This window comes from Camellia sinensis, chromosome 4 (assembly GCF_055761805.1).
Source record: "Camellia sinensis isolate YWXY chromosome 4, ASM5576180v1, whole genome shotgun sequence".
Classification (NCBI taxonomy): Eukaryota; Viridiplantae; Streptophyta; class Magnoliopsida; order Ericales; family Theaceae; genus Camellia; species Camellia sinensis.
In genome coordinates this window covers 219,474,538-219,498,870 of record NC_138964.1, presented here as the reverse complement: position 1 = coordinate 219,498,870, position 24,333 = coordinate 219,474,538, and the positions used below count along the sequence as shown (strand labels likewise).

Sequence of the window (24,333 nt, the reverse complement as noted above, 5' to 3'; positions counted from 1 at the left end):
TTGACCAACTTAGAGGCTCAAGGTTCTATTCAAAGATCGATCTCAGGTCAGGTTACCATCAACTACGAGTCAAGGAGGAGGATATACCAAAAACTGCCTTTCGTACTAGATGTGGCCACTATGAGTTTGTAGTAATGCCCTTCGGACTAACTAATGCACCGGCAATATTCATGTGTTTGATGAATAAGATCTTTAGACCATACCTTGACCAGTTTGTAGTAGTATTCATTGATGACATCTTGGTATATTCAAGGTCTGAAGAAGAGCATGAGCAACATTTAAGGACTATCCTCCAAGTTCTTAGGGATAATCGACTATATGCCAAGGTGAGTAAATGTGAATCCTGGTTAAATGAAGTAAAATTCTTAGGACACGTGGTGTCAAGGAATGGGATTGCGGTAGGCAGTATCAGATTGGAGACAACTAAAAACCGTGTTAGAAATCCGCAACTTCTTAGGATTGGTCGGTTATTACCGGAGGTTCATCCAAGATTTCTCCAAACTAGCTAAACCAATGACTCGTTTGACGCAAAAAGGAGTAAAGTGTGAGTGGGACAAAAAAATCCTTCCAAGAACTAAAGAAGAGGTTAACTAGTGCACCAATTTTGACCATCCCAGAACGAGAAGAGGGTTACACTGTGTATTGCGATGCATCTAAAGAAGGATTAGGTTGTGCGCTCATGCAAAATGGAAAGGTGGTCGCGTATGGATCCAGGCAGTTAAAAACCTCACGAGCGCAACTACCCCACACACAACTTGGAGCTAGCAGCCGTAGTTTTTGCCCTAAAGCAATGGCGACATTACCCGTATGGGGAACAATTTGAGATATTTACCGATCACAAAAGCTTGAAGTACTTGTTCACACAAAGAGATTGAACATGAGGCAGAGACGCTGGATGGAGTACCTTGAAGATTACCAATTTACCTTGTCCTATCATCCCGGAAAGGCTAATGTTGTAGCAGATGCACTAAGTCGAAAGACAAGAGAGATTGTAGCCAACATATCAATTAAAGAATGGGAAATGGTAAGCACTGTGAATGAGTTTAAGTTACAACCAGAGACTCAGAATGGGAGGGGTAGGTTGTTTACAATAGTTACAACACCCCAACTTCTTACCAAAGTGTTGGAAGCCCAAAGGTTTGATCAGGAGACCGACTTCATCAAGGCCCGATTAGTGTCCGGGGAATCTTCACTAGATTGGACGCTCCATCAAGATGGTAGTTTAAGGTATTTAGGTAGAATTTTTGTGCCAAACATCGAACAATTAAGAGAGGAAGTACTTAAAGAATTTCACCATTCGGTTTTTACGGTTCATCCGGGAGGAAATAAGATGTACCAGGATCTTAAGCGGCAGTATTGGTGGAGTGGAATGAAGAAGGACGTTGCTCAATTCGTATCTAAGTGCTTGACGTGTCAGCAAGTGAAGGCAGAACATCAAAGGCCGGCAGGGAAACTCCAACCTTTACCAATACCTAAGTGGAAATGGGAACACATAACAATGGATTTTGTAACGGGATTACCCCGATCGCCGCAAGGCCATGATGCAATTTGGGTGGTGGTTGATCGATTAACTAAGACGGCACATTTCCTACCAATAGGACCAGCAGCCACACTCGAATCTTTAAGTCGATTATTTATTCGAGAAATCATTAGATTGCACGGAGTACCAGTCTCAATAGTGTCAGATCGTGATTCTCGTTTTACGTTACAATTCTGGCAAAGTCTGCAAAAGGCCTTGGGTACAGAGTTGTGTTTTAGTACAGCTTTTCACCCTCAAACTGACGGTCAATCGGAAAGAAAAAATTCAGACTTTAGAAGACATGCTTCGAGCTTGTGTGATGGACTTTAAAGGTAGTTGGGAGAAATATTTACCACTAGTCGAATTCTCTTACAATAACAGTTTTCAAGCAAGTATTGGTATGGCACCGTATGAAGCTTTGTACGGACGGCCTTGCCGATCACCAATATGTTGGACAGAAGTCGGAGAAGCACCTCTTTTAGGGCCAGAGTTAGTTCAGGAAACTACCGAGAAGGTGAAACTAATTAGGCAAAGGCTTGAGACCGCTCAGAGTAGGCAGAAAAGCTATGCAGATCAAAGGAGAAGACCTTTAGCATTTAAAGTTGGAGATCATGTGTTTCTGAATATACAGCCTCGCCGAGGAGTTGTTCGTTTCGGAAAGAAGGGAAAGTTGTCACCTCGCTTCATAGGGCCTTTCGAAATTTTGGACAAAATAGGATAAGAGGCGTACCGTTTGGCTCTACCACCTCAACTGGCTGGAGTACATAATGTTTTCCACGTCTCTATGCTACGGAAATACGAGCCACACCCTTCTCACATCATCAATTGGGAGGAAATTAATCTTGATGAAGACGTGACATTTGAAGAAAAGCCTGTCAAGATTTTAGATCATCGCGAGAAGAAATTACGAGGCAAAACTATACCATTGGTTCGAGTTCTCTGGAGACATCGTGGGACGGAAGAGTCAACGTGGGAGCGAGAAGATGTGATACGTATCAATTACCCTCAACTATTCGAGTCTAAAGGTACGAATTAATTTCGATGACGAAATTTTCTTTTAGGAGGGTAGATTGTGAAAACCCATCTTTTAATTATTCTTTAAAGAAAATTTATTAATTAATTTTGTCTACAGTCTATCTGAATTATACATTAGTGTAAAAGTTAATTTTAAATTGACTCAATTCAATCACTAACAAGACATTATTAAGAATAATACTTTTGTGGGTGTTCAATATTTGTTGTTTATAAATTATTTTAATTATGATTCAATATAATAACTATTCTTACTAAATACCTTTGTTAAAAATCTTAGTGTGTCAATTTTCAGAAACCCACACAAAAAAAAAAAAAAAAAAAAAATAATAATAATAATAATAATAATACAAACAAACAAACCATGGGCAAACAACCCATAGTTTCTACCAAACCCACCATCCTTTATAAAATTTAGGGAAGAACTTATGAAAATTAGAGAAAGTCATTCTTAGAACTTGGAGAAAGGGAATGGAATGTTTTTGAGAAAATAAAATAATGGAAAGAATGAAAGGGAGAGAGAGATGTCTTCAATATATACATGCATGCAAGCCTTCCTTGTGCATGCAAGCATTCGGGAGAAGAAAAAAAAAAAAAAAAAAGAAGAGAGAAATACCCAAAGCAACCAAGCTTAGTGATAGGAGAGGAAGAAGAGTAGGAGATTAAGGAAGCCAAAATTCTCAACCATTTTGTCACTCTATTACTAAGTAAGAAAACCCTCTCAACCCTCTCATTTTTTTTAATATAATTGAAATTTTTCCGATTATGTACATTTGATACATTGTCTAAAACTGTGTTGAGAATACTCTGTCTTGAATCTGCCAGCATGTTACCCGAATTTTTAGACAATTTTATACTCAGAATTTCGAGATGATTTCTTCTACAAATTTGTTGATAATGATGTCTAGTTTATCCTGAAATTTTCGGAAACAATTTTTGAGCTTTCTACGAATTTATACAAATTTTTAACTAAATCTGAAACAGTGTTGAGAATAATCTGTCTTGAATCTGCCAGCATATTACCCGAATTTTTAGACAATTTTATACTCAGAATTTTGAGATGATTTCTTCTACAAAGTTGTTGATAATGATGTCTAGTTTATCCAGAAATTTTTGGAAACAATTTTTGAGCTTTTTACGAATTTATACAAATTTCTAACTGAATCTGAAACTGTGAGACAGATTTTACCATGTATGTGAAAATTTATTTAAAATTCTATACTAAGCCAAATCTTGTAATTTCTGACTAGAAGATGAAATTTGAGAAGTCTAGTTTCATAATAAATCCTTAGATTATGGGTTTGATCTATAAATTTAAGCATGGAATTAAAATAAGGAAATGTGACAAATCTGTGTCATAAACACCCTTGAAATTTGTTTAGAATTATTTATAAGTTATTTTTGGGAAAAGCTTTCTGAAAAATAACCATAACATGTTTATTGAGTATCCTGTAGATTGATATGAATTTTAGAGTTGTATAAGTAATGTATTTATAATTTTATTTGCAAGATATATACTCTGAAAATTTTCTGGACAGAATAAAATCACCACTTTAATATTATGCTAGTCTAATTTTGTAAATCAAAAATTTGTGCATGTGTGTGTTTAGGGTTTAATTCTTGTATCTAAGTTATTATTCCATACCATGGTTTAAATAAATTGTTTATTTAAATTCTGTACTTTTATTTAGTATTGTGTGACACATGCAATATTTTATGATTGGGAATTTTAATGAGTTGTATAACATTACTTGTGATTAAAAATTTGGAGTTATTTGTGATTATCAAAATTAACTGAAATGATTAACGACATATACAAAGTTAACAATTGACGGTTAATACCAGTTGTTCGGGGTGAGTCTTGGTTTAAAGACTGTACGGAATTAAGAGTTGACGGTTAACACCGGTTGTTCAGGGTGAGCCCTGGTTTTGAGAATTCTCACGTAAATTGTGTTACGAAACTCTAAGATGGCACGGGACGTATTTGAACCCTTTTCGGTATTCGGTTTTGGAATAAGGGTGGATGTGCAGGTGGCACACAGGGAGGTTGCTTACCCCTGGCAGACCGTTTCCTTGGGGCAGACCACGGATGCCACTACTTGGGTATATAACTCCGGACGTGGGCATCCCTGGTAGTTACGGTTGGTAACACTTAAATATTTGACCAAGGGAGGGTTTCAAATTAACCGTTGCCATGCTTAGTGGTTGGTGAGTTAAATCTCTTTGGTGAGATTTCGAGTGTCACCTAAATTATTAAAATTACTGAAACTATTCTAATGGTTGTAATTTCTGTGTATAATTATATTGTTATCTCATGTTTAGAATATTATTATTTGTCTCTTAAAAAGAATGGTAGGTTGGTTACGTTTTCTTACTGTGTTGCAAAACTCATGGCATATATTTTGTTGCCCTGGCGTTTCATGCCAGATTATGTTGAAGAAGCGACTGAGGCTGAAATTGGAGCTGCTGCCAATATCGAACCTTGGATGACTTAGAGTCAATATTTTGTCAGAATAAAATCCTGTTATCCCTTGTATTAGGATTAAACTATGTTGTGACGTTGTGTGTGAACTTGTAGTTTTATTCTGTCGTTGGACTTTGGCTTTGTAAGAACTTAAAAGTTCCTAACTAGTAGTTAAAATTTTATCTAGCAAGTTATTGTTAATTAAAATCTTATGACGTTTCAAAAAAAAAAAATTTTTTTTGGGGCGTCACAGCTGTAAGCAAATTGAGTAGGTACACAAATTGAGTAGGTACACAAGTAATCCAGGGTCCGATCATTGAAAAACGATAATTAGGGTACTTAGGTATCTAAGACATTTCCAGAATTATGGCCTTCATTATACCAAATATCCAGCAATAATCGAGGTGTACAATGATGCAAATTGGATATCGGATACTAAAGACTCAAAATCCACTAGTGGATACGTCTTTACTCTAGGAGGTGTTAAAGTCTCTTGAAAATCTTCCAAGCAGACATGCATAGCTAGGTTGACAATGGAATCTAAGTTTATCTCATTAGATAAAACAGGAGAAGAAGCAGAATGGCTTCGTAATTTCTTAGAAGACCCAATGTGGCCTAAACATGTGTCAGCTATATGCATTCACTGTGATAGTGAAGCAGCAATAGGACGGGCACAAAATCATATGTATAACGGTAAGTTTCGACACATTCGTCAAAGACATTGACTAAAGGGTTAGCCAGAGAGCAAGTATACCATTTATCGAGGAGAATGGGATTAAAACCTATTACTTAAAAGTCGCCATAGTGGCAACCCAACCTAGTTAACTAGAGATCCCAAGATTTAGGTTCAAAGGGACAACTAAATTATGGATGACTTCACGTATCACTAAGGAGGCTTACTCCTACCCATTTCTATGATAAGAAGAGTGATACCTGCAACGTTAGTAGGATAAGCTTTGCCTTTAATGATTCTTATAGCTTGGACATCCAAGTGGGGTATAACAAGATACTCTTAATAAGAAGTCACCTATATGAGTGTAAACTGGGTCAGTTCTGTGAGAATTGAGAAGGCTAAATTCTCTAAGAGCACTCATGAATTACCAGGCGTTGTTCAGGGCCAAAATGAACATAACCGTAAGAATCAAACTGTGTCTGCGATACACTATGTGTAGTCTATTGTCTTAGCTTACATAGTACCTTGTTTCAACTGTTCAAACTCAGTCACTTTGCGATCCCTGACACACTGAGGAAAGTATTTTTCAAAGAAGACTTCTTTAAATTAAGCCCAAGTCAAAGTAGTATTGGTGTCACGAACAAGCATCCACCACCTTCTGGCCTCTTCTTGTAAAGTGAAGGTAGCCAGTAACACTTTATGTGCCTCCGAACAAGGAAACACTTTGAACAATTTCTCGATTTCTAGAACCCATGCTTCGACCTTTAACGGTTCAAGGCCTCCCTAAAAGGATGGTGGTTTCATTTTACTGAACTTCTGTGTCAAGGCAATTATATCGTCATTAACATTTTGCTCCGGTTGAATTGGAGGAGGTGGGGGCTGTTGGTTCTGTTGTAGCCTCAACGCCTCAGTCAACAGTTCAACTGTTCTTTCTAATCTTGCCATTCTGGCATCAGATGATTTCGTTTCATCGACATTCCCTGCATTGTCCATTTCACTCTATGCAATACAGTAATAATAAACATAGGAATTGCTTACTTAAACACATTAGCACATTAGCACATATATTCATGTCATGGCCATACACACTTTTTCAATGCTCATGCAATGCCCTTTTTCACTTTTCTAGGACATCCTATACCTCATTTGGACACGTGTGTGTGGTATAACTCGTGCTTTAGCATCGCTCTGATACCACTCTGTCACGATCCAAACCCGCCCCTATGGTTTTAGCACCATAACCGGCCAGTAATCCGTGATTACCGAAGGCCTGCTTAACATTAAAGACAGTAGTACAGAGTAAAGGGGCTGGCGGAAGCCAAAACAGTAAATAAAAGATGTCCAATGAGCTGTGACAATCTGAATGCAAAAAGTCTTTTCTGAGCATATTCACATTCAAAACCAAACAGTATATACATACAGCATATACAAACATTCAGGTTAGGGACCAAATCCCTACCATAACAGTACAGTGCAAGTCTTAACATTTATTACAGAACAGAGGCAAAAGGGGGAATCTAAAACACCCCAAAATAGCCTTGGCTTGACGCACTCGGAACCTCGAAGTGAGGCATAATGGTTAGCTTTGATAAAACGGGAGCTCAGCTTGACGCTCCTAGCTTCGGTCCGGTGCCTGGACACCTACATATATATATAAACAGTGAGCTAAAGCCCAGTGAATAACAGCTATGTAAAGAGGTTAAGAATGAATGTCCTTTCAGTAATTAAACAGTCATATCAGTCACTTAGAAACCATGGCAGTCATATGTGGTGCATCCTATAGCAAAACAGTACAGTAGGTCATAACAGACCGAACAGTCAGTTGATGGCCATCATAACAGTAACAGTAGTGGTTCCAAACATGGGAACCGACAGAGATCTCTGTGTCAGTAGCAGTAACAGTAAATTGCTATGGATGTCACGAATACAGTTTACAAATAGGACAAACATTCATTCATTAAACAATAACGTTTCAGTAAACAAAACAGTTGATCATTCAGAAAATAATCATAATTGAACATATCTTTACAATATTGTTACTCACAGAGCACAGGGCTATAAGCAGCTAATGAGCATCCTCGGATGCCAACCCTACACAGTTACAGGACGAACACATACTAAGTTACACACTCGGGAATCAACAACTTAGTCCCTATCTTGACTCGGTGTGGTTCTATATCAATATCCTTATTAAGATGCCTTAAACATGGCCTAGGAATGCCTAGGATGGAAAGAGGATGCAAAGATGCACTTTAAAACACTTTTCAAAATTTTCAAAAAACAGGGGTCTCGCTTGAGCGTGGCTTTCTACGTTCGAGTGGACATGCAGACAAAGGATCTCCGCTCGAGCGTGACTTCCTTCACTTGAGCGGACTGCAAACTTCATGAAAAGTACTGGATGCATGCAATTCACACTCGACGGACGCTCGACCTCTGCTCGAGCGTGAGACTCAGGTCCTCGCTCGAGCGTGAACTATCTCGTTCGAGCGGACTGTAAAACACATGATCTTCTGGGCGTATGCATTTCACGCTCGAGCGTGACTTTCCACGCTCGAGCGGAGATGCACGACTCAAAGTGTACACTCGAGCGTGGGTCCAAAATCTGGAATTTCCAGATTCATCCCCAAGCACAAAACTCAACTTTAAAAGCCTCAAATTCGATCCTTTTGGGCCAATTTTCTGGAAAAACACTTTGAACCCATAATATAACATGTTTTGAAGATCAATTTGTAAAATCAAAGCCCAAAGGTAAGTCAATTGAACACAAATTTCAAATAAACTTCAAGAACAAGATATACATTTAACACGCATGTGTTCAATTGAATCCAAAGCTTCTAACACATGATCAAATGAGTCAAACCTTCCAAAAACATGATGAATTCTTGAACTATAATCAAAATATGAACATACATGTAGCAAATTTCATGGAAAAGACCTCAAAACTCAAGAATGTGTACATGCATGCATGAATTACTACTTAATTCAACATATTAAGCTAATTCTTGCCTTAAATCACTAATCTTTCCATGAATCATGCAAGAAACAACTTAAATTTACAATCAAGAAGATGAATCTTTACCTTAGGTCTTGAATTTTAAGGTGTAGGAGCCTAATGTTGTAAAACTTCTTCAAATTCTTCAAGTCTCCAAGCTAAATGTCTAGATGAAATCAATTTCTCCTATCTCCCTCTCTCCCACGGTTTAGGTCTCAAGAATGAGTGAAGATTAGTGTGACAAGAATGAACTAAGCTCCAAACATGTATTAACAAAGTCGCCCACTAGTATGGCAATTTGGTAATTAACCCAAACTAATGTAATTTAACTTTATTTCATCTAACTTAGTCATTCCAAATCAAATTTCAATTAAACCTACCATAAATCACATAAATTCTAATTAACATATAACAGTAATCAATTTCAGATTCAGCCGCCGATAAGGCCTTAAATTTGCAGTTCAAAACTTAAAACATGAACAGATTAATCAATTGATAAACAGATAGAAATGCAATCAAACAACATACTCATGCAATCAGTTTAGGATTTCATCCTAATCAGTTACTTATCATGTTCAGTCACAGTTTAGCAGTAATCAGAGGTGAGGGTTGTCACAGTCTCCCCTCCTTACAAAGAGTTTGGTCCTCCAAACTCGAATTACCTTCATTTTGTAAGAATACTGGATCCAGAGGGAACAGTTCAGGATATCTCTTCAACATATCATCTTCTCTTTCCCAAGTGGCATAAGTGCCACCGTGGTTTTGCCAATCCACTTTCACTAACGGAATTTCTTTATTCCTCAACTTCTTAATTCGTCGATTTACCACCTAAATAGGCCGTTCTTCATAAGTGTAGTCATCACTTAGCACTACACGGGTAGGCTCAATCACATGGAAGGGATCCCGAAGATAATCCCTCAACATTGAAATATGGAAGACATTATGCATATGCTCCATTTCAGGAGGAAGCGCTACTTGATACGCCACCGGATTAATCTTCTCAATGATTTCATACGGCCCGACATATCTTGGCGCTAGCTTACTCTTGACTCCAAAACGAGTCTTCCCTTTCATCGGTGTCACTTTAACAAAAACATGATCACCCACTTCATATTCTCGGTCTCGCCTCCGGACATCCGCATAACTTTTCTGTCAGCTTTGTGCGGTTTTCAGTCTTTGCTGAATCAATTTCACTTTTCAGTAGTCTCATGTACAATTTCGGGCCCAAGCAAAGGCCCATCTCCAACTTCTGCCCAGTAGATAGGAGATCGACATTTTCTGCCATACAAAGCCTCGAAAGGCGCCATACCAATACTCGAGTGAAAGCTGCTATTGTAAGCAAATTCAGCTAAAGGTAGATGACTTTTCCAATTTCCCTGGAAATCAAGAACACACATCCGCAGTAAGTCTTCCAGAGTCTGAATGGTTCTTTCTGACTGGCCATCTGTCTGAGGATGGTATGCACTACTCTGTCTCAGTTCAATATCCAATGCTGTCTGTAGGCTTTGCCAAAATCTCGATATAAACTTTGAGTCCCTATCAGAAATAATGGACACAGGCACTTCCTGCAACCTAACAATCTCATCAATATAAATTATAGCCAATTTGTCCGCATTATAGATTGTTTTGACAGGTAAGAAGTGAGCAGATTTAGTCAATCTATCGACAATAACCCAAATTGAGTCCATACTTTCCTGGAGCGAGGTAAATCAACAATGAAATCCATAGTGATATGTTCCCATTTCCACTTTGGTATTGGTAAGGGCTGCAGTAAACCTACGGGTCGTTGATGTTCAGCTTTAACTTGTTAGCAATGAAGGCATTTCGATACAAAGTCAGCAATCTCTTTCTTCATTCCCGGCCACCAGAAATTCAGTTTTAAGTCTTAGTACATTTTCGTATTTCCTGGATGGATAGACAGTTTCGAATTGCGGCCCTCTTGCAGAATTCGTCTTTTCAGTTCAGAATCATTCGGTACACAAGACCTTCCCTGGAATTTCAACACATTGTTCTCAAATTTAAAGTCCGGCCTCGGTTTGGACTCCCGTTCATCAATGACCTTTTTCAAAAAGTCATCCTGTTGCTGTTTCTCTTTACTCTCCTCAATCAGTGCCGGTTGAGCAGAAATAGCGGCTAAGGTTCCACCTTGTTCATGCAAAACAATCTCAACTTCAAATTTTTCAAGGTCACATAGCAGTTCTTTCTGCCCGATGAGTAAACAGGCTAAATTTCCAACTGACTTCCGGCTGAGTGCATCAGCAACGGTGTTAGCTTTCCCTAGATGGTGCAAAATTTGCAAGTCGTAGTCTTTTATCAGTTCTGACCATCTTCGATGTCTCATATTCAGTTCTTTCTGTGTGAAGAAATATTTCAAACTCTTGTGGTCTGTGTACACCTCACATGTTGCCCCATAAAGGTAGTGACGCCAGATTTTCAATGCAAATACGACTGCGGCAAGTTCTAAATCATGGGTCGGGTAGTTCTTTTCATGCGGTCTCAGTTGTTGGGAAGCATATGCAATAACTTTACCATCCTGCATCAAAACACATCACAAACCCTTATAAGAAGTATCACTAAATATGCTAAATCCATCCGTACCTGAGGGTAGGGTAAGAATCGGTGCAGTCACAAGTCGAGTCTTTAACTCTTGAAAAGCTGATTCTCTCTGGTCAGTCCAGTCAAATGATATCCCTTTTTGAGTCAACTGAGTCAACGGTACTGCAATTTTGGAGAAGTCCTTCACAAATCTTCTGTAGTATCCGGCTAGGCCTAAGAAACTTCGGACTTCAGTAACATTAGACGGTCTGGGCCAATTCACTACTGCTTCAATCTTCTGTGGATCAATTGAAATGACATCCTTATTGATCACATGTCCTAAAAACAGTACATTGTCTAGCAAAAATTTACATTTCGTTAGTTTAGCATACAGTTTCTGTTCTCTTAAGGTCTGCAATGCAATTCTTAGACGATGTTCATGTTCCTCTTCACTCTTGGAATAAATCAGAATGTCATCTATAAAAACAACTACAAATTCGTCGAGGAATGGTTTAAAAATTATGTTCATAAGGTCCATAAATGCAACAGGTGCATTAGTAACTCCGAAAGGCATAACAAGAAATTCATAATGTCCATACCTCGTTCGAAAGGCAGTCTTTTCAATGTCCTCTGGTTTGACTTTCAACTGGTGGTATCCGGATCTAAGGTCAATTTTTGAAAAGACTTGGGCACCCTGTAATTGGTCAAACAAATCATCAATTTGAGGCAATGGATATTTGTTTTTCACTGTTACCTTGTTCAGTTCGCGGTAGTCAATGCAGAGTCTCAGTGAGCCATCTTTCTTTTTCACAAAAAGAACCGGTGCGCCCCATGGCGAAGTACTAGGCCTGATGAACTTCTTATCCAACAGTTCTTGCAGTTGAATTTTCAATTCTTTCAGTTTGGTAGGTGCCATTCTGTATGGAGTCTTGGAAACTGGCTGTGTATCCGGAATCACATCAATGGTGAACTCAATGTCCCTGTCAACCAAATCCTTTGGCAAATCATCTGGAAAAATATCTGGGAATTCTCTGAGTATAGGAATACTGTCCACATTAGCTTTAGCATCAGTAGGTACAATCAATATACAACATAGATACCCTTTACATCCCTTTTTAATCAATTTAAAAGCTTTCATAGACAAAATCAGATATGGGGGAGACACTATACCAACTCCGTTAAATACAAATTCAGGCAATCCAGGTGGACGGAAAATAACTTGTGTTGTTACACAATCTATGGTAGCATGATATTTTGTTAACCAGTCCATCCCCAATATCACATCGAAATGATCGATATTCAAGGGTAGTAAATCAATATACAAATGCACATCCCCAACAATAATTTTACATGCAGGGTACATATAAGCACCAGTCATGGATCCCCCAACAAGTGAAGATACAGCTAACAAATAATTCATGGGTTCCAGTGGTCTATTTAGTTTTCGTGAAAAAGCATGCGAGACATATGAATGTGTAGACCCCAAATCAATTAGAACATAAGCATTTTGAGTACAGATTGAGAGTATACCTGACACAACGGTCTCGGTATTCTGCACATCTCCCGGTACAAGTGCGAACACTCGGCCTTGCCTTAGAGGCTCTTTTCCAGTCGCTTTGGGGTTGGGTTTAGGTGCAACAGTTGATGCTACGGCGCTAGCTGCAGCTTTACTATTGCCTTGAGATGTGGAAGGGCAATCTTTAACCATGTGGCCTATCTTGCCACACCTTTAACAAGCACCAGAAATTTTATGACAAACCCCTTTATGTCTTTTCCCACATTCGGAGCAGGGTGGTATGGAACCACTTCCCTGGCTAGAACTGGTCGTTGACCCTGTATTTTGCTTCTTGTTCGATGAGTTATTTCGGCCTTTCTTAAACTTAAAACCCCGTCTCTTACCACGCCATTCAGACGCTGGTATTTCGGTCAGTTTCAATGCCTCGATATTCGACTCAGCTATTATCGCCCGGTCAAGAATATCCACATATTTTAGTAACTTCAGCACATTGATTCTGTCAAGTATCTCTACATTAAGGCCGCCTTCAAACTCCCTGACCTTTTTGTAATCAGTGTCCACTATGTGTGGTGCATATCTGGCGAGTTCGGTAAATTTTGATTCATATTCTGCCACTGACATAGTACCTTGTTTCAACTGTTCAAACTCAGTCACATTGCGATCCCTGACACACTGAGGAAAGTATTTTTCAAAGAAGGCTTCTTTAAATTGAGCCCAAGTCAAAGCAGTATTGGTGTCACGAACAAGCATCCACCACCTTCTGGCCTCTTCTTGTAAAGTGAAGGTAGCCAGTAACACTTTATGTGCCTCGGAACAAGGAAACACTTCGAACAATTTCTCGATTTCTAGAACCCATGCTTCGGCCTTTAATGGTTCAAGGCCTCCCTGAAAGGATGGTGGTTTCATTTTACTAAACTTCTGTGTCAAGGCAATTATATCGTCATTAACATTTTGCTCCGGTTGAACTGGAGGAGGTGGGGGCTGTTGGTTCTGTTGTAGCCTCAAGGCCTCAATCAACAATTCAACTGTTCTTTCTAATCTTGCCATTCTGGCATCAGATGATTTCGTTTCATCGGCATTCCTTGCATTGCCCATTTCACTATATGTAATACAGTAATAATAAACATAGGAATTGCTTACTTAAACACATTAGCACATTAGCACATATATTCATGTCAAGGTCACACACACTTTTTCAATGCTCATGCAATGCCCTATTCACTTTTTTAGGACATTCTATAGCTCATTTGGACACGTATGTGCGGTATAACTCGTGCTTTAGCAACGCTCTGATACCACTCTGTCACGACCCAAACCTGCCCCTATGGGTTTAGCACCGTAACCGGCTAGTTATCCGTGATTACCGAAGACCTGCTTAACATTAAAGACAGTAGTACAGGCGAAAGCCAAAACAGTAAATAAAAGATGTCCAATGAGCTGTGACAATCTGAATGCAAAAAGACTTTTCTGAGCATATTCACATTCAAAACCAAACAGTATATACATACATCATATACAAACATTCAGGTTAGGGACCAAATCCCTACCATAACAGTACAATGCAAGTCTAAACATTTATTACAGAACAGAGGCAAAAAGGGGAATTTAAAACACCCCAAAATAGCCTTGGCTTGACACACTCGGAACCTCGAAGTGAGGCACAATGGTTGGCTTTGACAAAACGGGAGCTTAGCCTGACGCTCCTAGCTTCGGTCCGGTGTCTGGACACCTACATATATATATAAACAGTGAGCTAAAGCCCAGTGAATAACAGCTATGTAAAGAGGTTAAGAATGAATGTCCTTTCAGTAATTAAACAGTCATATAAGTCACTTAGAAACCATAGCAGTCATATGTGGTGCATCCCATAGCAAAATAGTACAATAGGTCTTAACAGACCGAATAGTCAGTTGATGGCCATCATAACAGTAACAGTAGTGGTTCCAAACATGAGAACCGACAAAGATCTCTGTGTCAGTAGCAGTAACAGTAAATTGCTATGGATGCCACGAATACAGTTTACAAATAGGACAAACATTCATTCATTAAACAATAATGTTTCAGTAAACAGAACAGTTGATCATTCAGAAAATAATCATAATTGAACATATCTTTACAACATTGTTACTCACAGAGCACTGGGCTATAAGCAGCTAATGAGCGTCCTCGGATGCCAACCTTACACAGTTACAGGACGAACACACACTAAGTTACACACTCGGGAATCAACAACTTAGTCCCTATCTTGACTCGGTGTGGTTCTACATCAATATCCTTATTAAGATGCCTTAAACATGGCCTAGGAATGCCTAGGATGGAAAGAGGATGCAAAGATGCACTTTAAAACACTTTTCAAAATTTTCAAAAAACAGGAGTCTCGCTCGAGCGTGGCTTTCTACGCTCGAGCGGACATGCAGACAAAGGATCTCCGCTCGAGCGTCACTTCCTTCGCTTAAGCGGACTGTAAACTTCATGAAAAGTACTGGATGCATGCAATTCACACTCGACGACGCTCGACCTCCGCTCGAGCGTGAGACTCAGGTCCTCGCTCGAGCGTGAACTATCTCGCTCGAGTGGACTGTAAAACACATGATCTTCTGGGCGTATGCATTTCACGCTCGAGCGTGACTTTCCACGCTCGAGCGGAGATGCACGACTCAGAGTGTACACTCGAGCGTGAAGTCCTACGCTCGAGCGTGGGTCCAAAATCTGGAATTTCCAGATTCATCCCCAAGCACAAAACTCAACTTTAAAAGCCTCAAATTCGATCCTTTTGGGCCAATTTTCTGGAAAAACACTTTAAACCCATAATATAACATGTTTTGAAGATCAATTTGTAAAATTAAAGCCCAAAGGTAAGTCAATTGAACACAAATTTCAAATAAACTTCAAGAACAAGATATACATTTAACACGCATGTGTTCAATTGAATCCAAAGCTTCTAACACATGATCAAATGAGTCAAACCTTCCAAAAACATGATGAATTCTTGAACTATAATCAAAATATGAACATACATGTAGCAAATTTCATGGAAAAGACCTCAAAACTCAAGAATGTGTACATGCATGCATGAATTACTACTCAATTCAACATATTAAGCTAATTCTTGCCTTAAATCACTAATCTTTCCATGAATCATGCAAGAAACAACTTAAATTCACAATCAAGAAGATGAATCTTTACCTTAGGTCTTGAATTTTAAGGTGTAGGAGCCTAATGTTGTAAAACTTCTTCAAATTCTTCAAGTCTCCAAGCTAAATGTCTAGATGAAATCAATTTCTCCTATCTCCCTCTCTCCCACGGTTTAGGTCTCAAGAATGAGTGAAGATTAGTGTGACAAGAACGAACTAAGCTCCAAACATGTATTAACAAAGTGGCCCACTAGTATGGCAATTTGGTAATTAACCCAAACTAATGTAATTTAACTTTATTTAATCTAACTTAGTCATTCCAAATCAAATTTCAATTAAACCTACCATAAATCACATAAATTCTAATTAGCATATAACACTAATCAGTTTCAGATTCGGCCGCTGATAAGGAATTCAATTTGCAGTTCAAAACTTAAAACATGAACAGATCAATCAATTGATAAACAGATAGAAATGCAATCAAACAACATACTCATGCAATCAGTTTAGGATTTTATCATAATCAGTTACTTATCATGTTCAGTCACAGTTTAGCAGTAATCAGAGGTGAGGGTTGTCACAGTTCACTAGTTAGCCAGTAAGTCCGATATGCTTTCACTAGAGGAGGTTCAAAGCCAAAAGCTACCTATCTCGATATGGTGTATCTTCTTAATGTACTCTTTCTTTGTCTGCATGTTGTTGCTTGTCCGTTCTTGTGAATTCCATTCATATGGAGGATTATTGGAAAATGGCTTTGAGAATCCTTATTTTTTGCTTATTTGAGCATTAATTAAGGTGGGACCCAAGTATTATTTTTAACATTTCTAATTGGGTTCATATTTAATGTCACGTAGTGAATAAAATCGTGTATTTGGTTGCTCAAAACCATTTCCGGATGAATAAGAATTCAGTGTGCATTTTCGGGTTTGTAAATATGTATTTAGGTGGGTTTCCTACATATTTGTGAAACATGCTTGTCCCATATTGGAAAGACTTAAGGATTTGAATGGGTGTATATACCTTAGCTTGGGATACTTGGGATGAGCCCCAAGGGGTACCCAAGTTTGTGGAAGGGTGAGGTTATGGGCGAAGTGGGTTAGACCCATTGGACCCAAAACAAAACCACACGCGCACGCTGCCGCCGACCGATCGGTCGGGAGGGCTAAGCTTGGGTGCGTAGTGCGAGGTTGGGTTGGGCTTGTCCGGCCCAATACTTATCTTTTTGGGCCAAAAATATTTGTAATTTATTTCTTTATTTTTTATTTTGTTTTCAAAATTAAAAATAAATTGGTCCAGAATTTTTCTTTCACCCAAACAGATCCTTAAGACCCATCCGAACAGGTTCAAAGGGTTCAAAACATGTTCAACTCAAACTGAATCTGTCCAAACAGATTCAAATCTGTCTGGCACCTGTTCAATCTGTCCGAACAGGTTTATATTTGTTCGGAACAACCACCATTCTGCCTATATAAAGCATGCTTTTAGCAATTCAATTCATTCAATTTTTCTTTCAGAATTTCGTCCTTTTTCTTCTGTTCTTCCTATGTTCTTGTATCTGTTTCTGCATTTATTTTTTTAGGAAGAAAAAGAGAGAGTTACAATAGAGTTTTGGTTTGCCAGACTTGATTTTATGGTGCTGTAAAATCAAGTGTTAATCGTTGCATCCTGAGAAGTAGGCGCCGGTAAAACTCGAAGCACCAGAGCAAGGGTGAAATCTACTTTAAGGATATTGTGTCCAACACAAGCCTCAACATTAATTTCTATAAACGTTTAATTCAAAAGATAATTTATATAATTGTTTTCTGAATTATTTTATTTTATTATTTATTTAATTTATGTATTTAATTTGCACACACTACTGTGGGTATGGCAGTTTCTTTAGACAAATACTAACAACTGCCCGTAGAGCAGAGCATTATTTAATATTGGGATTTACATTTCGAAGTGTTTTTGGAAATGATGGAAATGTTTAAAAGACAAAAGGTATAAATTCACTAGAAAGTTTTTTGAAAATAGTAAAATGTATCTCACATTCTTCATATTTCTCAGGGACACTTGTTAGCAATACCCATATCTTTAAAACAATTACAACTCATTTTTGCGGTGTTGCTTTCTGAATATCATCTTTGTTCAACCAAAAAAGCAGCCAATTTAGTTTTGGAACTGTGCTTAGCAACATGTTTTGTACATATATATATATATATAGAGAGAGAGAGAGAGAGAGAGAGAGAGGGAGAGAGAGAGAGTGAGAATTTACTGCTGCTGCATGTGTACAGGTTCTGAAGGTATTTCCATTCCCGGCAACAGTAACAGCGTTTCAATTTGGTTGTGGGACTCTGCTTATTTTGTTAATGTGGGCATTTAATCTACATACGAAGCCGAAGATTACTAGATCACAGGTATCTCTGTTAGTAGCTTGTCTGATTTTCACTTAAATTATGATTTATATGTGATGGAAATGTAAATTTTACACGTTACTTCTATATATTCACTTTTCAGTTTGCGGCAATCTTACTGTTGGCTGTGATACACACGATGGGAAATCTCTTGACCAACATAAGTCTTGGAAAAGTTGCTGTTTCATTCACTCACACAATCAAAGCTATGGAGCCCTTCTTCACTGTTGTCTTGTCTGTACTGTTCCTTGGGGAGGTAAAGGACTTTTTGCTCTCTTATTTCTCTGAACTGCCATGGCTGAGTCGATAATTCTGAGGATTATGCAGTGTAACATCACAAATGACATCATTGGTTTGTGGAAATTTTACAAACACAAAAATAAACTGTACTTGTCATGCATCAATGAGATTAACAATGAATGGTTGCTTAATTACCTCCTTTGATGCCCTTGTGAGATGCTTGAACTAAATTTTCTACTGAAAAATTAAGAAGCAATTAGTTTTCCAGGATACTCCAATCTTTATTTATTTGGTGCTAATCAAAGATATAACGTAGCTAGCATAGAGAAGTTAGGGCGAGTTGCCTATTTGTCGATTCCATTAGGGGCATGAGCATTATAGAAGCAAAATTTGATTATTTATTTATGTTTCCTTTTTCTTTGTTCGTATGCTTGCTTGTCGGTTTCCTTGTGTATTTTATAATCCTGTATATCTAATATGAATCTGGAAAAGAAAATTACTAGTTTTTATGCCAGTTCACCATTTCCCTGAGTTCTGCTCTCCAGCTGATTCTGGTTTTTTTGTTAATCAATTCTTTTAGACTAAGAATTGTTTCGTGGAAGATATTGGTTGACAAATTGTAGGAAGATATTGCTAATTCACCTCGTTGTATACCATCATCAAAGCTGTGTAACTTTTTCTTTGATCATCATGTGCATACAGAGGCCCACTCTCTGGGTAGTTTCTTCCCTTGTACCAATTGTAGGGGGAGTGGCATTGGCATCGTTCGCCGAGGCATCTTTCAATTGGTATGACACTAATTGAAAATTCTCTTAAATAAAGAAATTAACAAATCAAAACCCTTGAAATTTTGAAGTTTGGTTCTGACATGCGATGCTTTCTTTTGTTTTGAGACAGGATAGGTTTCAGTAGTGCAATGGCTTCCAATTTGACCAACCAATCACGCAATGTACTTAGCAAAAAGTTCATGGTCAATAAAGAGGTAAAAATTCATAACTCAGATACAAGTTCTAATTTTCCACGTTGTCTAATCATCAAAGTTCCACAAAAGACCTTTCTTTGCTTGCACATTTGGAAAATGACAGTTCATTTTCTTGATTCATGCGAACTTGTCACAACATTGTTGTTGTTGTTGTTGTTTTTTTCCGCTTAATTTTAACCAACAATGTACCATAAACAGGAAGCTTTGGACAACATCAATCTCTTCTCAATCATAACAATCATCTCCTTTGTACTGCTGGCCCCTATTGCTATTCTCATGGAAGGAGTGAAGTTTAGTCCATCATTCCTGCAGTTCGCTGTAAGTGATATATGTCTAACAAAACGGATTGCCTCAATTTGTTATGCATAGTGTTTATAGATCAGTTTTTGTATCCCACATGATACACATTTCTATATACCTGGTTTCAGGCAAGTCAAGGTTTGAATGTTAGAGAGTTGTGTGTGAGAGCTCTCCTGGCTGGTTTTTGCTTCCATACTTATCAACAGGTGAGGCTTCTCATATCTTGTGTTTTCATGGCCTAGAACATTACAAATCACTGCATTTGTTACATGAAACTGTTAAAACCTACCATCACCTACTCCACCTACTACACCTACCACCACCTACTACCACCTACTACACACCTACCACTACCACCTACTACCACCTACAACTACCACCTACCACTACCACCTACTCCACTACATCTCCTATATAAGGAGCCCCTCACCATTTGTAATAAATAGAAAATATCAATCAATAATACATCAATTTCAACATGGTATCAGAGCAAGGTTAAGAATTTAGTATTTTTCGCTTCACCGGCAGGCGGCAACATCGCCTTGGCCGCCCGCCGGACCTCAACCTAGTCCGCTAGAATTGTCTACACATACCTTCACTCTTCTTCACCACCTCGCCGAAGCAAACCCAAACCCAAAATCCCTCTGGGACATTTCGTCGAACACCATGTCTGCAACAATGATAGTCCACCAACAACACCACAACTCCGACTGACCCCATTTCTCCGGCGAGAACCCGAACTCAACCCATCATCCCGAATCTCCGATCTGGCTCCGGGAACCTCCTACTGTTCCCACCTCAATGGAAGGCATGGTGACAGAGATATGGAGGTCCTTGCCATCATTGAAGCCACCAAGAGCACCAGCCATGGCTGAACCAGTAAGGTTCTTGAGCATGTTAAGCTCAACAAGAGCTGCCACGTTGGTCTTCAACATCTTCTTCACTATCTCTTCTTTGATGATTGCTTCACAAACAACTGATTTTCCACGACCTCCAATCCAGTTCACTGCTGCTGGCTTCTTATCCGAGCAAAAGTTTCCAGAGATGCCAATGACATCCATGTCTGGGAAATCATTCTGAAGGAACTCAAGAATCTTCTTGACATTTTTTTATCAAACAGCTCATTCTCTCTCTCTCTCTCTGTCCAGCGTTGACGAATTCACTTGTACCGGTACTCGTTGTTGCAGAGACGTTTACAGTTAATGAGCAGTCATAATTAGCCCATCCGATCCGTTGGCCAGCCAGATCATAAACTACGATCTTGTCTTTCAGTACAAGGTCTCCTAAAATTGTTATCCCTTGGCCTTTAATTTTCTGGAATCCAATGCACCACACTGCAGCACCACCAATAGAAGTTTGCTGTAGAAGGTAGTCCTCGGGTTTGAGAATCATGGATGCACCACCAGCAAAGTTTACACTCACTGTTGGAAATATCATAGAGATGCTGGATGCGATTAGATAACACTGAATTCCTTGGGAAAGAAAAGGGCGTGCAGATTGTGAAACAGCGGTTGTAATCTGCACAGATGAGCAGATCATAAATTTCAAGCATCCCACAAGTTCTTGTTAAAATTGAGAGAGGGAGCAGCTCCTCCCTTTGTGTTGGTGTGTGGATCTCTCTGTGTGTTCTCCGAGAGGGAGCGAACTGGGTGTGTTCTTGAGTATGTTGGCCCCTTGTGTGCGTATCCCTCTTAGCCCCTGATCAGTGCCTTCTCCTCATCTTGATTATTTTTTATTGATCTCCTCCTTCAACCAAAGAGAGAACCCATCCTGGCAAGAGAGAGCATATGCATATGTGTGTTGTTTTTCTCTCTCCCATGTGACCCACTCTCCAATCTATACTTTTTCTTTTTTATTCTTTCCCCACACTCCTGTTCCCCACGATGCTCAGATTCTCCCACCTATATTTTTTCTTTTTCATTACACTCATGTTCCCAACTCCACTTTCTTTTCCTTTTTTTTTTTATATTTATTTTACTCCATCTTTTGAAAAGAAACCGAAACATCAATTGGTTTGCACACCCATTATCTTACTTTTCCATTAGTGGTAGAACCCGACCAAACAAATTTGAATCTCACATTTCCTTTTTATTTTTTTATTTTATTTTTATTCCTTTCACATTCACACATTTCTCTTCAATTTTATTCACATACTTCTCTTCAAATTTATTTTCTTTTATTTTCCCAAAAAAAAAAAAAAGAAAGAAAGAAGAAGAAGAAGAAGAAGCACTGCACACCAAACTCATTTTATTCCTGTTGGGGCTCACCCCGATCACCATGTTCCACCATACCACAAAAAAAAAAAAAAACAAAAACAAAAAACACAAAAAACACAAAAAAAAAAAAAAAAAAAAAACACAACTACATCCACAGGCGGGATTTTGCTTCTCTACTCTGCCGCCGGTCTCTTCTTCTTGCCTCCGTCCTGGGCGTTCCTTGACGGTGTTGCCTCCGTGTTTCCCACTCCACTGGGCACAATCACTACTCCCTGCTCCTCCACTTCAGCATATGGCGGACCTCCAAATCGGAACATCACGGTGGCCTTCCGCTTCAGCTCCTTATTTTCCGCCTTTAGCACACTTATCTCTGCTCGTGCATCCTTATACATGCGCTGGAGCAGAGCCAGTTGGGCGTTTAACTGCTGCACCTCATTTGTCCTACTCTGAAGCCGGTGCGACAAATTTGTGACCGCAGTCATGGTTTCCACACATGACTTCAAAGTATACTGATTGGCCTCAATATCAGTTTGCACCGCCATTTTTTGCTCTACAGACCGCATCGGAAAGTTCAACGGAGCAAACCCTGCGGCGCTTGGTTGAGGTTCCAGGGCCACCGCACCAGTTATCTCTCTTGTAGACTCGTTGAGGTCGGGAAAGAGAGTGAGCAGACCACGGGAAGAAGAGGCCATGTTCTGGGTAGCTGAACGGGAAGAAGAGGCCATGTTTTTGGGTTGCTGAGTGTTTCAGCGAAGCAGTGATTTCCGACTGGTACTTTCAGAGAAGGATTGGTTACAGAGTGTTTACAGAGTATTTCAGAATGCAAATGTTCGGCGGTTTCAGACTGGTTTGCATAGCCTCTGCCTCAACCTTGGTTAAATAGCCAAGGCAGACACGCGCATCATGCGCCGCTCGGCGCTCGACGACAACATGGGCGCGTCTTTTGATGGCACGCCTTTTTGAAAAATTGGGCGCACCTTTTGAGGGTGCGACTTTTTAAGGGGTCCGACAAGACTCTGTAAACTGTCCCGACATTGATTCCGGTTAGCTCCTTCATGAGTCCGACAAGACTCTGTAAACTGTCCCGACATTGATTCCGGTTAGTTTCTACAAGGGTCCAGCAAGACTCCGTAAACTGTCACAACAACTGTCACAACATTGTCTGCTACAACGGTCCGACATGACCCCATAAACTGTCTTCTACATCGGTCTGCCATAACCATACAGTCTTCTACAACGGTCTGACACGACCATACAGTGTCTCCTATCCATTTTTTATTTTTCAGATTATTTTCTTGTTTTGTTACTCTCTCCAAACTCAAATTGGTTAGTTCCTATCCCCCTTGAGTTTGCGGGGGCTGTTAAAACCTACCATCACCTACTCCACCTACTAACACCTACCACCACCTACTACCACCTACTACACACCTACCACTACCACCTACTACCACCTACTACCACCTACCACTACCACCTACTACCACCTACTCCACTACATCTCCTATATAAGGAGCCTCTCACCATTTGTAATAAATAGAAAATATCAATCAATAATACATCAATTTCAACAGAAACACCACAATATTTTGAAATTAATTAAAGATCAAGCACAATATAACTGTTACTAAAGTGGCAAAAGTTTTGGTTAAACTTCAGTTTCACCAATGGATATTCAGTGCTAACACTCATTTTATGATAATCACACCCCTTGATTAGTCAACAAAATGCATCATTATCTCTTTCTTCAAAAAATTTTATTTTTGGGGACTATGTTTTACAGAATGGGTCCATTCTGTCATGAAAACAATAATTGGAAAAAAAGAAGAAGAAGAAGAAGACTATATTTGATCAATTTTACTTTAAAATATCATGTAACTTATCCTTTTGGATTCTGACTGTCAGGTTTCTTATATGATATTACAAATGGTGTCACCGGTAACCCATGCAGTGGGAAACTGTGTGAAGCGAGTTGTGGTCATTGTGTCCTCTGTTATCTTCTTCCAAACACCCGTTTCGCCTATTAACGGTCTCGGTAAACCCTCTATGACTAACATGTTACTGGTAAAAGATGCCTCTCTTCACACTTGCTTGGTTAATGCTTGGTCTGTGAACTGGGTGAGTTTTAATTGCAGGAACTGCTGTGGCGCTTGCTGGTGTCTTCTTGTATTCAAGAGCGAAGTGCATAAAACCAAAGGTTACATGACTTCAAAACGTGAAATTAGTTTGTGTCTTAACAGAGATTCCAATTTGATTGGCGGGACGGAGTTGCATACAGTCAATTTTCCATAAACTACTTTCGCACTATCTTTTTCATTGTTAACCTGAATTGGCCCA

General features: G+C 39.1%; 1 protein-coding gene across 1 annotated transcript in view; it reads left to right on the top strand.

Moving 5' to 3' along the window:
• The window catches only part of LOC114277251 (phosphoenolpyruvate/phosphate translocator 2, chloroplastic), a 34,119-nt gene that overhangs the window by 9,739 nt on the left and 47 nt on the right, over positions 1–24,333 (top strand). The window contains exons 2-9 of the mRNA XM_028219123.2: positions 18,142–18,264; positions 18,365–18,517; positions 19,204–19,289; positions 19,399–19,483; positions 19,682–19,801; positions 19,912–19,989; positions 23,902–24,031; positions 24,132–24,333. The exon at positions 24,132–24,333 is cut by the window's right edge and continues 47 nt beyond it. Of these exons, the coding sequence (XP_028074924.2) occupies positions 18,142–18,264; positions 18,365–18,517; positions 19,204–19,289; positions 19,399–19,483; positions 19,682–19,801; positions 19,912–19,989; positions 23,902–24,031; positions 24,132–24,202 (846 nt within the window). The 3' untranslated portion in view covers positions 24,203–24,333. The remainder of the gene's footprint in view (positions 1–18,141; positions 18,265–18,364; positions 18,518–19,203; positions 19,290–19,398; positions 19,484–19,681; positions 19,802–19,911; positions 19,990–23,901; positions 24,032–24,131) is intronic.